Source organism: Chlorocebus sabaeus, chromosome 26 (assembly GCF_047675955.1).
Source record: "Chlorocebus sabaeus isolate Y175 chromosome 26, mChlSab1.0.hap1, whole genome shotgun sequence".
NCBI classification, from domain to species: domain Eukaryota; kingdom Metazoa; phylum Chordata; class Mammalia; order Primates; family Cercopithecidae; genus Chlorocebus; species Chlorocebus sabaeus.
Window position 1 is genome coordinate 15,534,337 of NC_132929.1, and position 18,879 is coordinate 15,553,215.

At 36.9% G+C, this 18,879-nt stretch overlaps 1 protein-coding gene across 2 annotated transcripts in view; it reads right to left on the reverse strand.

Annotated features, from left to right (window-relative positions):
* The window catches only part of FSIP1 (fibrous sheath interacting protein 1), a 193,451-nt gene that overhangs the window by 145,685 nt on the left and 28,887 nt on the right, over positions 1-18,879 (reverse strand). For both annotated transcript variants that reach the window (XM_038009827.2, XM_008017084.3), the window contains exons 6-8: positions 4,799-4,894; positions 2,703-2,827; positions 1,121-1,231 (exon numbers count right to left, since the gene is read on the reverse strand). In XM_038009827.2, the coding sequence (XP_037865755.2) occupies positions 1,121-1,231; positions 2,703-2,827; positions 4,799-4,894 (332 nt within the window). The remainder of the gene's footprint in view (positions 1-1,120; positions 1,232-2,702; positions 2,828-4,798; positions 4,895-18,879) is intronic.

Sequence of the window (18,879 nt, forward strand, 5' to 3'; positions counted from 1 at the left end):
GCTCTTTGGCTCAGGGAAATTCTCCACGGAAGGGGACAGCTGTGCACCCTTAGCACAGGGCTGGGGCATGGATGCACAGACAGGTGTCAGGGAAAGGGGATAAGGGCAGGGTGCCAGCAGCATTCAATCCATCATGTCCTTATTAAATGCAGGGGAATACAAGATATACAAAAGAGCTAAGTGCTTCAAGGAACATAGGAGAGTGTATTTCTTCATGGAAGCAAAGAATATTCCTCAAGTTTAATATGCAAACAAGTGCAAACAGTGGGCCACAGCACTCTTTAGGTGACCTTCCCGGGCCCTATAAATACCTGCATTTGCCCCACCCCACCCCCATTACATGCTGTTCCCCTCTTTCAGTTTAGTCTGTCCCCACCCAGACTTATCACCATAAGCAGGACTCTCCAGGGAAGTGGCTGCTCAAAGTTAACTGCGCAGGAACAGGATGGAATTCTTTAGGATTACGGAAGACTACACTGAAACACCACAAAACCAGTTTAGGGACAGTAAGAAAAGGAGACAGAAAAACACATTCATATGTCATCAGTAATAAGTATATCACATCACAGGCAGAAGTTATTTTGATAACCAATGTGTAAACACTCTTAGAATGACATTAAATAATCCTCTGAAAGTCAATAAAGAATTGACCAAGAAGAAATTTGAAAACTTCAATAAAAATAATTGTACAAAACAGGATTTAAAAAATTAACTTGTATGTTAAGTTCAGAGGTACATGTGCAGGTTTGTTACACAGGTCAATTTGTGTCATGGGGTTTGTTGTGCAGATTATTTTTTTACCCAGGTATTAAGCCTAATACTCATTAGTTATTTGTCCTGATCCTCTCCCTCCTCCCAGCCTCTACTCTCCAACAGGCCCCCATGTGTGTCACTCCCCTCTATGAGTCCACGTGTTCTCATCATTTAGTTCCCACTTAAAAGTGAGAACATGCGGTATTTTGTTATCTGTTCTGTGTTAGTAAAATAGGATTTTTTTTAAGTCAGAGAATAATGTCTCAGAATCTGAAAAATTATTGTAAATCTGTGCTACTGGGTCAATAATATGATTTTTTAAAATCAAAATTAAGAAGTGTAGAGTTCTCTATCAGAGTATACGTACCTCAGAACTGGAGAGCCCGGAATCTTTCTCATCCAAGTCCTTCAAAAGCTCAACCAGCCTTTTCTTCTCTCTCTCAATCATAACCACTGGGTTTCTTGATTCCTTGGCCAACTGCAGAATTTATTAATGGAAATATTATATAATCCAAGAAAATCATAGTTCAGGAAAATAAAAATGGAACCTGAGACTTCTACACTACAGATACACAAAGAGAAAAGTTGCGAGATTAGGCATTTTACATTTGCTAGGTAATTTTATTTTACGCAAAAATTTTTGTATAGGGCCATTCTCTAATATCCAAAGATATCCCTATAAGTAGGCCTTCCTGTTAACCATTCCAACAGACATTTTATTAAAAAATAATATGAGCAGTTTTCAAACCTCTCTACCATAGATTAAAAAATATAAATGCAAAAACATCCTTGCTGAGACATTTGGAAGAAATCTTCTTGCCACTTTCTTTGGGGTACTGATCCACTAAATGAAAGTGCTTTTAAATTTCAAGACTATCATATGAGGAATTTAAATATTCAGTTACTATTAAAAAGGGGAAAGAGAAATCTACGGTAGACCTGCTGTGTCAGCAAGAACCTGGATAAGGGGGGAACTCTACTGCTCTAGGAAAATTGAGCAGTAAATAAACATACAACTGGCCAATGCAAAGACAGAGACAGATCGAGATGGAGAAGATTTCCTGAAGAAGATCATATGAACGTGGAGCACAAAAGTCGAGCGTCCCAGAGGCCAGTCCTGGCAGTGGCAGGCTGTCCCACGAATCCAGTCTGCCTGGAAATGATCTGCCAGTTATGGGGAAAGCATCAGGCTTGAAGTGTAAAAAATTACTTAACTCTTTCTTGTCAATACTCCACACTTGCCCATGCAGTTTTCTAGTGACGCTGTTCAAGGGGTGTGCAGAGCTTCTGTCCTCCTCACTACATTTCTTGTTGCAAATTAATTAATTCGCATTCTGGTCTAACCCAGCAACCCCTGTGCCCTTGTTTAGTGTAAGTCTGCCTTAAAGACAAACCAAGTCAGGTTGCAAGGCCTGTAAGACCAAAGATGGGTGCTTGAAGCAGAAGCTAATCAAGGCCAGTGACCAGCTGCCGGGAGGTTCGGCGAAGAGGCAGACAACCAGTTGGCTTCTCCAGCCCAGCTGCTGCCAGGAGCACTTTCCATTCAGAGTTGTAAATGTACTAGCTATAAAATCAGTCTTATTACTTAAAAAAAAAAACGATTTTACTAATATGCAACTTAAAATCTGAGTAACATTGTCCAAAGCTATTATCCAAATAAATGTTTTGCAAATTGCAGGAAACAGACTATTTCTGGATAGTGAAATGAATGATAGATGCACCAAGCAGTTTTAAAAAGAGATAGGATAGGATAGGATATAATGGATTGAACATAGAAATAATGAAGTACTGGTTTATAAAAGTTTTCTTTTATTATATCTACTAATTCAATCATTTATACATTTATGATGGTTGAAAAAATATTTCAAGACACTGAACTGAAAAAACTATTGCCATTTTTTCAGCTCATTTAGCCCCAAATTCTCGCTTCTGAATTTCTAAGTACATACCTCAATGTTTCTCTTAATAAAATCCTGGTTGTGTTTACCCCTGAGCTCAATCTTTTCTGTATTTGAGAAAGGTTTCTTTCCTGCTTTGATCAATGACTCATTTCTTTCCACATCACAGGTAAAATCTAATATTAAGAAAGTTCAAAAATTTTTCGTAATTAAAAGTGTTAATTACGCTAAAAGCCCACTTTAAGCATATATTAAAGTATATAAGAAACAAAACACACACAGAAGAACTAACTTCTACATTCCAGATCCAGAAACCTCATATATAATGGAGATCTGTTCTTAAAAAGATAAATGTGCTACTGTAACTTCGAATGAAGTTCTCATAAAACTTGTGTAATTCATTATCACGTATCAAACTTCTTCCTGTTGATTCCATGAGAATGATGGGAAATATCAATAGAACTTCAAGACAGACATGAGACGAAGAAATTGCTGATGTTAGGGAGACTTTAAAATATATATTTTATTTCAGTCTTGACACAAAACAAAAATTTCCCTAAAGACTAGGTCATCCCTGCTATTCTATTAATTTGCCATCACCCCTTCTGAACAGTGCATTTTGTTTAGCCTGTCTTTTGAACAAGGTCCGGGAATTAGTGTCCCACGTCCTGGCTCCCATCTATACAAACCCCTAGCGCCCATCTCAGTTGGTCAATTTTCCTCAACCGTTCGGAAGAGGCTTGAGTCAATGTCTGAGATATTCAGACACTGAGTGCTCAAAATAAGAATAAGAAAAATACTTGTGGATTCATATTCCCCTTTATAAAATATCTCATTTTCTCTGTGTCACATTAAAATATTTTAAAACAAGATCATGTGAGCCCTTAATCAAAGCTCTGAAAATATGCACGAAGAAGGAACGTCTCCTTAAATAGCACATGCAGTTCGCCCTACAAAACAGGATGCATTTCCACATTAAAGTCCACAAAAGAAAAAAACACCAGTCACAAGCTCAATCCAGACAAAGTTTACAGAAAAGTTAATTTTGTTTTCTAAGGGAGGTTACCTGAACAAAAAGGATGAAGTGAGCTAGTCAATTGGTGTGTTTATAGCTAGTTATCAAAAAGTCAACACAGATGTAACCATCTAAAAATTTTTGATGAAAATAGCTGGAAAGAATGAGGGAAAGAGTAAGATCTCTTGATTAAAATTCTTTTCAAACAAAAGTTGCTTTGAGTAAAAAAAATATTTTACTCAAATTTAAGTTATATAAGCTTATAGGCAAATAAACCTATGCTTTAAATCTGGGGTTTTATTTTTTAACAATCACATAATTATCTTTTAAATCAACTACCAATAGTTAAAGTACGAGTTCCTTTTTTGGTGAGTGGCCTAATAGATACAAGATATAACACTTCTTTCCATAATTCAAGTTGTATACTGTCTTTTAAGTTGAAATATGAGGTTTGTTTATTCATTCAGCTGAAGTTTCATATACTCGTAAGCAATACAATGTTTAAAAAATACAAATTGAACACAGCCATGTTTATATTTATCATAGAGCTTCTTTAAAATACGTTTCTAATAAATAGCAGGGAAAACACATTGGGTTATCTGGCCAGAACTGCCTTCACTGTAAACGTCCTCTTCTCCTCTCCAGTCTGGCAGTGATATAGCTGCCATGTTCCTACAGACCCCAAACCTTGCTGGGTTGGACAAGTTGGTTGAGCCAGGCGTAGGCCCCTGACCCAGCTGGATCACTCAGGCTCTTCTCTAGGATTGCAGAATTGAGCCAACCTCTGAATGACTAACCACAGCATATGCTCTTGGGAACCAAAGAGAGCTGCCTCCCACCAAAATCCTTTTCACAGGTTTGTTTCTGCTGAAGCCAGGTTCTCATTACTTGCAGCCAGCTTTTAAAAAAACTCTTTATTATTATACAAAATGTCAAGCATCCAAAGTAGAATGGTATAACAGGTTCTCAGCAATTAGCTGCAACAATGACCAGTCTTGTGTCATCTTGAACCCTACTTGCTTCCACTTACCTTTGGATTAAATTACATGAACTTATTTCATTTATGAATATTTCTGTATACAGCTAGTATTCCCTTGTGAAAATATGTATGATCACACAAATTAAAACATACCTTTACTGAGTTTCTGCATCTGCTTTTCATATTCTTCTGGAGGGATCTGAGTATGAAACACGGAGGAAAAGTTGTCTTCATTCTCATGAGAAGGACCTGTTGATTTAAAAAATCATCTGTTCAATGCTCACAAAATAAATTAAGAAGTTGTCTACAAAGTTGTTTTTAAAAGATAACATTTAATATTCTCTCCAGTGTTCCTCAATCCCCTCCAGACATACAAATTTCTTAAGACAATGTCAATGTCACCTCCAAGTAGAAATGACAATCATCTTTGTATACAGGAGCCAATGAAACAAACTATAGGAGCTAAGATAGTTAAACAGCATTTCCCTAGAACTTAAGCACAAAAAAAAACGTGTAACAGTGTGCTAAAATATCACATTAACTCTCCAGAGACAATGCACCCAAAACTTGATGCTCATAATACAGAGAATATGCACACTGAGTAAATATAATTGTGATTTTCTTTAGGTCCTCAGGGTGGAGACTTCAAATATGTGATCAGTCATTAAGATGAAAGCATGTGAGAGACAACTTGGGAGACTCTTAGCAATTAACTTCCTTCTTTTCTAATGTATTTTCTTGGCACCTCCATAAAGAAAATAGGACATTGTGTTTTTCAACTTCTTTATTTCAATGTAGTTTATTTTTATGATCTCCTACTAGCTAATTTGGACACTGTATATTTGCAAGATGCTGCTAACATAAACATTTTATTATAAGTGTGTCTCTGTACCCTAACGTGAGAGAATCTGCTAGGTTGTGGCACAGAAATGGTTCTGCCTCAGAAAACACGGGAAGTCTTGAGGATATTACAGGATCCACTACCTCTCCCAGAAAGCAAACCAAGTTCAGACACCCTCTATGAGCTGATACAGACAAAGGAAGCAGACAGAAGATACATTTACCCTCAACACACAACCACCAAATTCAAAACACAAAACTTCTGCTATAAACACTAATTCATCAACTCCAATTCCCTAATTTGGAGTTCATAATAATGAATTAGGAACTGGGGTTGACATTATACTGTTAGTCTTTGTACAATCTTTGATGAGTTAATCAAGCAAATTTGTGGTGTAAGCCTGGGGAGAGAGGGGTAAACTACTTAGAAAACAAAAAGGTTTAAAATTGTTTTTGAACTTTCATTTTTTTGGTGCAACCACTATTAAGAGATCTTCAATATTCATTAAAAGTAGGCTCAGCAAGTCAGTAATTTGGCAACATTTTATTATCAGTTTAAGTTACATTTACATCATAGTCCTGAAGTGGTAATACATTTATTTTCTATCCCATAATTCCTTTATGATAACCTGAATTTTATACTAAAACACCTGTAAAGACATAAAAATATGAAAATTTACAATACTGCAAACCCTCGCAGGTGATCGGCGACTATCTGAGGCCAGTGTCACGCAGGTGGTAAGAAGAAGGTGAAATTACTCTTGTGACCCTGTGGCTCTTTGCCCATCATCCCAGTGGTATTCACTGCCTCAGACAGAGGTGGGTACTACCTACAACAAGGGTGCCATCGATCAGCTCTGAGTTTAAAAGACAAGAGTTTAAAAGTTGGGCATTCAGTTGCAAGAGCCTAACCCTTGAGGGAAAAAAAAATTTCTGAATTCCAAAAGTCTCCCTTTAGAAAGTTCTTCCTTCTTTTTCAGAAATAATGTAGAAGAAATTATGGAATTAACCATTTAGTAGCCATCATAATAACTGACTCAGGTAAGTATCATCAATGAACGACAAAACTAGTGGGTGACCGTTTGAGGAATAATAGGATAATAGCCTCAAAGCATCTATCTCCCCACAAGATAATTTATTAATTACCAAAGGAAAAATAGTAACTTTACCATGGAGAAACCTGGTAGACACCATTTTCATCTAAAGTGAACGTTGTGAGTATCAGGACCATCACCATCACACATTTCCTGATCTGATCCATTGAGAAGGACACTATCACTTCTGTGGGATTCCTGCCAAAAACACATAACCTGAACCTAACTGAGCAGAAACAAACCAACCCAAACTAGAGGACATGGTACAAAATAATAGGCCTACTGTCTTCAAAAATGTCTATGTCATAAAACACAGAGACTAAAAGGTATGACGGGAATGTAAGCCATAGCCTGAGATTTTTCTTCTGCTAGAAAGGATATTAGTGGGACAATTGGCAAAATCTCAATAAAGCCTATTGATGGTTGCATAATAATCATTTCCTGATTTATATGTATAATCGTACATCGTGTATGTATATATGTGTGTCCTTATGTGGAGAGGGAGAGAGAAAAGAGAATGTGGTAAAATTTCAACACTTGGAGACTCTGGATAGAGTATTTGAGAATCCTTTGTACTTTTCCTTTGACTTCAAATCTGAAGTTACATCAAAATTAAAAGTTAATAAGAAAATTTTTAAAATTCCTCTCTTCACTACAAACATTCATGTGAGAAGGAAAAAAAAAATCTCCCTTTAGAGATCATGAGCCAAAAGTTTGATGATTGAGCACAGTTTTTCATGTGAGTCCTGAAAGAGGACGACTGCAGGATGTGATTTAAATTGCTTACTGCCACCCATGGAAGAAATTAAAACCCATCCCAAATAAGGATCTAGAGGACCTAGAAGACTGCAGAGGGGATGAGTTTAGAGCAGACACAAGTGATACAGGTATTAAGCTGCTCCCCGGCACAGCCCCTGGAGGTGAAATCCTGGAGATGCATAGAGAACCTGAAGAGGATGGAGAAACCCAGAGCAGAGTGAGCTCTGCCTCACTGTACACCTGGTACTGAAGGGAGACCCCGCACACAGGAACGCAGTGCTCTCCATCCACCCATGACAGCTGCAGAGAAGCAAAGGCAGTGTGGCATGCTTACAGGGAGACAGGGGCTGAAGTAATCTGTCTCTCTCTCCCCCTCCCCCAGTCACACACACACACACACACACACACACACACACACACAAATACACACACACACATACACATACACACACACAGTTCCCCATGGTTGGCTGGCCTGTGGCTTGAAGGAGACCAGAAGCTCTCACATGGCCCTGTGAAGATGACTGGGGTCGCGATGAGGGGGTGGCGCACAGCCTCCCACCAGAGAGGATGTGGCAGGAACCACATAGAACATCAGCATCTGCTGGCAGATGGCAAAGGCTAAATGGGACCAGCTACAAGTCAGCAGACGCCCCAGCTGGCTTCCCATATCCACAGACCAAGCGGCACAGGATGCCTCTGAGAGAACAGCAAGGACCAGATGCACGCGCCACGCCCCCTGCCACCCCCAGGCCATGATGCTACACAAGCGTCCTCCCGAACCCAGACACCACCCTGAGAAAAGGCAGGGAGAAACAGAAAGGAAAAAAGAACCTCATTTCTGAATACTGAACTATGCTGTACAATTTTTAGATGCCCTACACAAGTATAGTAAATCCTCTCTTAACGTCATCTATAGATTCTTGGAAACTGCAACTTTAAGCAAAACAACATACAACAAAACCAATTTTACCACAGTCTTATTAATATAAATAAGAATTAAGTTTCTATGGCACATTTCTGGTCACAAAAACATCATTAAACTTCTACACAAAGACCAAAACACTTCTAATATTAAACATTGACATAAATGTGGGCTATAAGTATATTTAAGAAAAATTAATAAAAATAAATAAGGTAATTATTTATCAGCTTATTCTAATTCAGAGTCTCGGGTGGCCAGAGTCTATCTTGGCAGCTCAGAGTTCCAGGCAGGAACGCACCCTGGACAGCATGCCATGGCAAGGTGCACTCAGACACACCCACACTCACTCACAGTGGAATCACGTAAATAACCTAACATGCGTATCTGTGAGAGGGAGAGGAAACCGGAGTGTCTGCAGAAAACCCACGCAGACAGGGGGAAGACAGACAAACTCCATACAGACAGTGGCCCTAGCTGGGAATCCATTTTTTTTCCTCATCGATCTTATACAATGACATTGAGCCCGGCGTGGTGGCTCACACCTATAATCCTGGCACTTTGGGAAGCCGAGAGGAATCTCTTGAGCCCAGGAGTTTAAGACCAGCCTGGGCAAGATGGCAAGATCCCATCTCTACAGAAAATTTAAACATTAGCCGGGTATGGAGGCATGCACCGGTAATCTCAGTTACTCAGGAGGCTGAGGTGGGAGAATCCCTTGAGCCCAGGAATTCAAGGTGGCAGTGAGCGGTGATCATGCCACTGCACTCCAGCCTGGGCAACAAAATGAGATCCTGTCTCTAAAAATAAAAATTAAAAAAATTAAAAATAAAAAAACACGATGTTGAATGAAATGATGTCATTCGAGGACCTACTGTTATCAGCGGCCATGCAAGCTTTGCCTACTGAAACAGCGCAGGGGCAGACTTAGATCTAGATGGAAGGCAGCCCCTTGACTCAGAGATAAAAGGACCCAGAAACCAGAGTCCCCATCTCCTTGAGCAACAACACTGTTTCTTGAGGCAGTTCAAATGCGTTACTCAACTGCCGTCAGACTTCTTTCTGCATCTCTTCAGAGGCTGCAACTCCTAGAAAACAACTGCACAGAAAGGAGGCAGAAACGAGCAATAAAGATGTACTCCTGCAAGCAAGCAAATCCTCACAGTGGAGACAGAGGTGTGACGCTAAGAGCCCTGAAAGGCTCGTCCCCAGAACTACATCAGTTATAGGTATCAAATCCGAACCAGCACAGCAGAGCCTCAGGAGTGAATGTCAGCTAGACACTCAAAACTGAAATGGCAGCTGGGCACAGCAACCTAAGCTGCAACCAGAGATTTAAAATCACAGTGTTATCATCATCTAGATGGACCATGAGCGGACTCAAGGCAGAAGTGCCTTTTTGCTCTGTTGGCAAATGGCAGGTGTGGATGGATTTTACCTCATTGGAGGATGAGAAGACACAGAAGGAAAAACATGAAAAACAAATGAAGCAGCAGCCTGGTCATCAATGGGACAGCAGACATTTTGAAAATACTTACACAAATCATACAACTTCTAAAACCACTTTGGCATCCTCAATACATCAAAATATATGACATTTGTGAAATTAGAGGAGTAAGTCACAGGAAAGAACTGATGAATGTAAAAAGACAAGAAGATGGGATTATAAAAATAAAGGGGGAAGGAGGGGGGAACTGAGTGAAATGAGGGCTTGTAAGAAAACCAGTGTGAGAGTGTATCTTTTAATAGGCTAGTTTAAAACAGTACACTCATTGCCTCACCTAACATGTACATCACTTGACATATTAGTGATTTTCCTGTTAGACCCTAATGGTTTTCCTGTTTGGGCTTCCCTCCTTCCCTCCTTCCCTCCTTCCCTCCTTCCATCCTTCCATTCTTGCTTTCTTCCTTCCTTTTTCCTCCCTCCCTCCCTTTCTTCCTTTCTTTTATGCTCATTTTCTTGTCTTTTATTTTTCCTTTCTCCTTTATAAACCATAATCCTAACTATACAACAATTTGGAAAGTTTGCACTTTAATTTGAAGTCTAAGTTATATAAACATATTTTTTCTATATTAAGAAAGTCAAGAACAAAAAAAATGGTTTTCTGCCCCTCCTCTAAAGTAACACAGGGAATTTAGAATTATTTTACTTACCCTCACCTTTTTCTCCCACTTTTCAGCCACTGTTAATATAATCTGGACTTTTAGACCTACCTATTGTTATTCTTATCTTCTAGTGTAGAGTAATTCTTGGATTTATAAACATACGTTTCTTTCTGCTCACCTCTGTATTTGGCTGGTTATAATGCTCACAGATAATTCCTTTATATAGCAACTTCTCTAATCCTGGATTGTACATTGTGACTCATTTGCTGGTTGCCTAGAGTGTGTTTTCAAGTACATTTATTCCAAAGACAATATTAGCAGTGAATTATCCACTCTACCATATCTAAGAATGTCTTTCCGCTGTCTTCACGCCACAGTAACAGAGGCAATATGTAATCCCTAGTTACTATATTTTTCCTTTATTGCAAGAAAGAAATCTGAATTCAGCTTCCATTTTTATAGGTAAAATAAGATTATTCTAATTTGCGCCTGGATGCTTGTAAGATTTCTTCGGGCCTTCCCACGGCTCAGAATTCTTGCCTGTGTATATATGGGTGTTGGCCTTTTATCATTAATAGCGCATATATAATATTTTTTAAATCACAAGTTTCCTTTGATCATTGTTTCTGTAACAGTTATAACTGGTTTACTTTCTCAGAAATTTCTATAATTTTTAGCTGGAGTTCCTATTCCCTATCTCCACACTTATCATTTACTTCATCATTTCTTCAACTATTTATCCCTTCGTGTTGTGGAGCATCCTTCACTGCCTTGATTCTCCTGCAGTCTTAATTGTGCTCGTTACTCTGATAGGTACATTTTTCCTATCTTTCCATGTAATCCTTTCTCATCTTAGCTTCTTTTTTAAATCATCCTCTTGTTATTTCATGTTAGTATACTCTTTCTTCAAGGTCGTCTTTTTTGGTTTCACAAATAATATGCATTTTCTACTGTATTGAAGGAGTACAGTTTTCAGAAACTAATAAAAGCATAATTATATTGAAAGACCTTAACAGAACTCTCTAAGATGAATGCAAATCAAGTAGACAAGTAATATGGACATTTTGCATATTTCAAAATTTGTTCTACACAGAGAGAAATAGTCCTTCTTTTCAAGTGCCCATGGAACACTTATAAAAGTTAATCATATATTAGGTGAATTTTCACTGGCGGTATTAATCATATTACAGGCAAAACAATTCTTTGTGTGGAGTTCCCTTATGCAAGTCCTGACCTTTAGCAAACTTGGCCCCCGGCATAGTGGCATAAATTCCAGTAATTCCCTCATTCTCCCCTGCAGCACATCCTTACGACAGCCAAAAATGCACACATCCAAATGTCTCCTACAATGAGAACCTTCTACTAGACTATAAAGATTTCACCAAATTCAAAATATCCAAAAACAGTTCTAAGAGGGAAGTTTATAGCAATAAATGCCTACATTATAAAAGAAGAAAGATCTCAAATAAGTAGCCTGACATTATGCTTCAAGGAACTGAAAAAATAACAAACTAAACCCAAAGTTAGCAGAAGGAAGAAAATAATAAAGATGAGAACAGAAATAAATCAAATCAAGGATAGAAAAGCCACCAGGAAGGGGAAATCAATAAAGCTAAGAGTTGTTTTTTTGAAAAATCAAACAAAATCAACAAAAGTTAGACTGAGAAAAAACAGAAGACTCAAATATCTAAAATCAGAAATGAAAACAAAAAAATTACAACAGACACCTAAGAAATAAAAAGTATCAAAAGGGACTATTATGAATAATTATGTGTCAACAAATTTGATAACCTAGAGAAAATGGATAAATTCCTAGAAAAATATAAACTACCAATATTGAATCAGGAAGAAACAGCCTGAACAGATCTACAATAAACACAGAGATTGAAGTAGTAATTAAAAACCTCTCCGCAAAGAAAACCCCAGGACCAGATGGTTTCATGGCTGAATTCCACCAAATTCTCAAAGAATTAATACCAATACTTCTTAAACTCTTCCAAAAAAAAAAAAAAAAAAACAGCTAGAGGGGATACTTTCTAATACATTTTATGAGGCCAGTATCACCTTGATACCTGAGCCACACGAAGACTCTACACAAAAAAGAAAATTACAGGCCAGGAATCCCTGATGAACATTGATGTAAACATCCTCAATAAAATATTACCAAACCAAATTCAACAATATATCAAAAAGACTATACACCATGATCAAGTGGGATTTATTCCTGGCAGGTAAGGGTGGTTTAACACATGTAAATCAATCAATGTGATACATAAATAACATTAACAGACTGAAAGACAAAAACCACATGATCATTTCAATTGATGCAGAAAAAGCATTTGACAAAGTTCAGCATCCTTTCTTGATAAAAACTCTCAAGAGTTTAGGTATAGAAGAAAATTTCCTCAACATAATAAAGGCCATTTATAAAAAGTTCATAGTTAACATCATAATCAATGGGGAAAAACGGAAAGCTTTTCCTCTAAGATCTAGTACAAGGTAGGGATGCCCACTCTCACCACTTCTATTCAGCATAGTACTGGAAGCACCAGCAAGAGCAATCTGACAAGAAAAAGAAATAATAAGCATCCAAATTAGAAAGGAAGAAGCAAAATTATCTCTACTTGCAGATGACATGATTTTGTATGTAGAAAACTTCAAAGATTCCACCAAAAAAAAAAACCTATTAGAAGTAATAAATAAATTCAGAAAAGTTGTAAAGTACAAAATCAACATATAAAAATCCATGGCATTTCTATACACAAACAACCTAGCCTAAAAAAGTCAAGAAAACAATCTCATTTATGATAGCATCAAAAAAATCAAATGAAGTGCTTAGGAATAAATTAAACCAAGGGGGTAAAAGACCTGGACACTAAAAACTATAAAACGTTGGTGAAAGAGATTCAAGAGGACACAAATAAATGGAACGATATTCCATGCTCATGGATCAAAAAATTTAACATTGTGATAAAGTCCACACTACCCAAAGCAACCCCCATCAAAATCTCAACAATATTTTTCACAGAAATAGAAATCCTAAACTTCATATGGAACCACAAAAGACCCCAAATGGCCAAAGCAATTCTGGAAAAGAAAAACTAAAGTTGAAGGCATCACACAGAAAGGTAATCAAATTAGTATTAGCGACATAATCAAAACAGTATAATACTGGCATAAAAACAGACACACAGACCAGCAGAACAGAATACAAATCCCAGAAATAAATCCAAACATATACAGTCAATTAAGTTTTAACAAGGGCCCAAGAAGACGCAATGGGGAAAACATAGCCTCTTCAATAAATAGGTGCTGGGAAAACTGAAATTCCACATCCCAAAGAATGAAATTGAACCCTTATCTTACACCATACACAAAAATCAACTCAAAATGAATAAAAGACCTAAGCATAAAATCTGAAACTATAAAACTCCTAGAAGAAATCATAGAAGGAAAGTGCCTTAATATCACCCTGGGCAATGATTCTTGGGTATCACACCAGAAGTTCAGAATAAAAGAGCAAAAATAAATAAATGGGACCACATCAAACTAAGAAAGTTCTGCATACCAAAGGAAACAATCAGTAAAAGAAAAAAAACCTACAGATTGGGAAAAACATTTGCAAATCACATATCTGATAAGGTGTTAATATTCAAAATTTATAAAGAACTCATACAACTCAATAGCAAGAAAACATAGCCTGATTAAAAATGGGCAAAGTGAATAGACACTTTTTCAAAGAAAACATAAAAATGACCAACAATACGAAAAGGTGCTCAACATTACTAATCATCAGGGAAATGTAAATCAACACTACTATGAGATAACACCTTGTTAGGAAAGCTATTATCAAAAAGACAGGAGATAACAAATTACTGGTGAGGGTGTGGAGAAGAGGGAACCCTTGTATACTGTTTGAGGGAATATAGATTGGTGGAGCCATTATGGAAAACAGTATGAAGATTTCTAAAGAAATTAAAAATAGAAAGAATTACCATACGACCCAGCAATTCCTCTTCTGGGTATATACCCAAAGAAAATGAAATCACCACCTCATAAAGACATCTGCACACCCATGTTTATTGCACCATCATTCACAATAGCCAAGATATGGAAACAAACCAGGTGTCCATTGGCAGATGAATGGATAAAGCAACTGTAATACATACATACACACACACACAAACACACACACAAAGGAATATTAGCCTTAAAAAAGGAGAACCTGCCATTTGCCACAACATGGGTAGACCTGGAGGACATGCTACTATGTGAAATAAGGCAGACACAGAAAAAAAAAAACTGCATGATCTCACTTATATGTGGAATTCAAAAAAAAGGAAAAAGTCAAATATACAGAAAAAGGGAATAAAACAATGATTACCTGGGGAGGGAACACTGGGAGAAAATGGGAAAATGTAGGTCAAAGGATAAAAGGTAGCAGATATTTAGGATTAACAATCTAAAGATCTAATGTATAACTCAAGGACTATAATTGATAATAGTGCATTACATTCAAGATTTTTGCTAAACGAGTAGATTACAGCTGCTCTTCCCATGATGGGGCGTTGGGGAGAGGAAATGGGTAACTATGTGAGGTGACTGATATGTTAATTTGTTTCACTACAGTAACCATTTTACTATATATATTTATAGATACACATATATGTATCCTATATCATGTTGTATACCTTAAATATACACAATAAAACTTATTTTTAAAAACATCAAAACCATGACGATATTATGAGACTCTATATTCATTTTTAAAATATAGGACTTATGCAAAATTCTGGAGAAGAAAAGAAAGTCATCATCATTTTCTAAGTAACTATTAGATCAAATATTAGAGGAAATAAAAACAGTAACATCTTGTGGAAAATAATGAAAATGACGACACCACATACAGGAGTATGCTATAGAGATAAAGCTATGTTCAGAAACAAATTCATAGCAATGATGCTTTCATCATTTTTTAAATTTTTATTTGTATTTTAGATTTGGGGGGTACACTACAGGTTTGTTACAAGAGTATACTGCACGACGCTGAGGTTTGGGTTTTTATTGATCCTATCACCCAGATAGTAAACATAGTACTCAATAGAAAGTTTTTCAACCCTTGCCCCATCTCTCCCTCCCTCCTTAGGGAGTCCCTGGCATCTACTGTTCCCATGTTTATGTCCATGTGTACCCAGGGTTTAGCTCCCACTTGTAAGTGAGAACATGCAATGTCTAGTTTTGTTTCTGTGTTAATTCACTTAGGATAATGGCCTCCAGCTGCCTCCATGTTGCCACAAACGACACGATTTTGTTCTTTTTTATGGCTGCATAGTATTCCATGGTATATATAAACCACATTTTCTTTATCAAATCCACTATTGATGGGCATCTAGGTTGGTTCCACATCTTTGCTATTATGAATAGTGCTGTGATGAACATGTGTGTGCAGGTGTCTTATTGGTAGAACAATTTATTTCCCTTTGGGTATACACCCAGGAATGGGATTGCTGGGTTGAATGGTAGTTATATTTTTAGTTATTTGAGAAATCTCAAAACTGCTTTCCACAATGGCTGAACTAATTTACATTTCCACCAGCAGTGTACAAACATTTCCTTTACTCTGCAGCCTCACCAATGCCTGTTATTTTTTGACTTTTTAATAATAGTCATTCTGACTTGTGTGAGATGGTATCTCATTGTGGTTTTGCTTTGCAATTCTCTGATGATTAGTGGTGTTAAGCCTTTTTTCATACACTTGTATTCTTTTGAGAAGTGTCTCTCCATGTCCTTTGCCCACTTTTTAATGGGGTTATTTGGTTTTTGTTTGTTCAATTCCTTATAGATTTTGCATAATAGTCCTTGGTTGGACGCACAGTTTGCAAATACCTTCTCCCATTTTATAGGTTGTCTGTTTATTGTATTGATATTTTCTTTTGCCACACAGAAGTTAGTTTAATTAGGTTCCAATTGTCAATTTTTGTTTTTGTTGCAATTGCTTTTGAGAATGCAGTCATAAAATCTTTGCCTAGGCCAATATCCAAAAGAGTATTTCCTAGGTTTTCTTCTAGAATTTTTATAGTTTGGGGTCTTACATTTAAATTTTTAATCCATCTTCAGTTGATTTCTGAACATGGTAAGAGGTAGAGGTCCAGTTTTATCCCTCTTCCTACGGCTAGCCAGTTTTCCCAGCACCACTCCTTAAGCAAGGGCTGCAAATAGCAATTTCTTTCCAAAGAGTACAGTGTAGAAAAGGAGGGGGAAATACAGTAACTTTACAGTGGAAAAATCTTACAAATATTTCCTCAGCCAGGTGATCAGAGTTAACATGAATAGCAATGTTATGTTAATAATATGATGTAATGAAAATGACCCTGTAACTCCATGGTTTTCCTCCCCAAAACACATACTCTCAAGTCTAATCATGAGGAAAGTATGAGGTAAATTCCAACTGCTGGACATTCTACAAAATACCTGACCAGTACTACTCAAAACTGTCAAGGTCATCAAAAGTAAGAAAAGTCTCAGAAAGTGTCACAGCCAACAGTAGATTGAGAAGGCATGAGGGCTAAATGGAATGTGGCATCCTGGATGGGATTCTGGAACAAAAACGGACATTAAGTAAAAGTTAAGGAAATGTGAATGTACCAAAATTGGTTCACTAATTGAAACAAATGAACCATACAAATGCAAGATGTTCATAATAAGGGAAACTGGGGGTGGGTATAGGGGAAATCTCTGCACCATATTCATAATTTTTCTGTGAATGTAAAACTGTGCCCAAATAAAAAGTTTAGAAAAAACTTCCAGATTAAAAAGATTGAGGAAAACATGAACAAAATTAGAGATAAAGAGAAGGTACAAACAATATGAAAAAGAATTATTATTTAAAATACTATCTGAGATTGTATATTAGTAAATTTTTAAATCTTCGTGAAGTGGATACTTTAAAATCTTAGTGACATGGATGCACTGCCAAAATTGACTCCAGAATAGCTAGTAACCTGAAATAGAATAGTAAATATGAAGGCAGCTGAGAAAAGAGTCAGAGAATTGCCTCCAAGAAATTATCTGAACCAGATGGTTTTTCCAGTGAAGTCTTTCAAATTTTAAGGGAACAGATAATCCCTGTGTTATATAAACTGTTTCAAATCATAGAAATAAGTGAGCAGCCACCCCCACTCATTTTATGAAGTTCACACAGCCTGACAAAGCAAACATACATACATCTACTCTCCACCCCCAACTACACCCCCTATACCATAACAAACATTTCACACACCTGTGTGTGCACATGCACATACAACTAACGTTGCTTATAAATATAGACGCAAAAAATCTGAATAAATTCATCCATTTAAATCTGGTACTAAATTAAAAGGATAATCTTCCATAACTAAGAAGGGTTGGTGCAGGAATAAAAGACTCATTTAGTATTTAAAGCTATTAATTTTAAAACATTAAATATGTTGCTCATGAAATAAAAATTTATGATAATTTAAATATATATTGAAATGCATTCAGTAAATTTCAACACTTAGTTCTTATAGTTCTCAGCATAGGAATGACTGTTAAAAAGGACACAAACATTAACATTATTTCCTGATGATATGTTCACAAACTAAAACAAGGTAAACAAGTAAAAATAATTAGAATTAATAATATAATTTAGTTAAATGTACAAATAGAAAACAAATTATAAATGTGTAAAAAGTCACTATGTCATTAATAACCCTTTATAAATATGATGGGCTAAACACCAATCAGGGTAATAATAAAAAGATACATACATAGCTAATAGATGTATGAAACCTGCAGAAATTCCTTGACATATAAACGATAATATAACAGACACATACCATGTTCCTGTTGATGCAGTAATGTCTAGTAATCACAGGAATACTAATAATAACTCAATTTGTCGAGCACTTACTACATGCTCTAGAAGTCAGCTACTATGTTGTGAGGACACGCACACATCCTATGGAAGAGTTCGTGTAGTAAGAAACTAAGGTCTCCAGCCCACAGGTAGCAAGAAACTGAGGTCTGCAAACAACCAAGTGAGTGAGCTTGGAAGCCAATTCTCCAACTCCAGTAAAGCTTTCAAATGTCTGTAGCCCCAGCAACCATTTGACACGAGGGATCCTGAGTCAGAACCACCTAGCTAAGATGCTCCCAGATTCCTAGCCCACAGAAACTATGAGATTATAAATGTTTGTTGGCTTAGGTTGCCATGTTTTAGGGGTAATTTGTTACACAGCACTAGATAACCAGTACAATGATCTTGCAGGAAAATAATGACACCATGGAGGCAAGACTGAAAGCTGTTTGAATAGACTGATAGAGAAATGCTGAGATCAAACCATTTAACAATGGGGGTTAAAAAAAAAAAAACCGGTCAGATACAGATAGGGCAGAAAAAATACTCATTTGGGGAACTCAAGGAAGAAGTGTAAAGGAACAATGAGGGAGGAACTCAGGCTGGCTCTTGAGTTTCCAGTTTAGAAGAGTAGGTG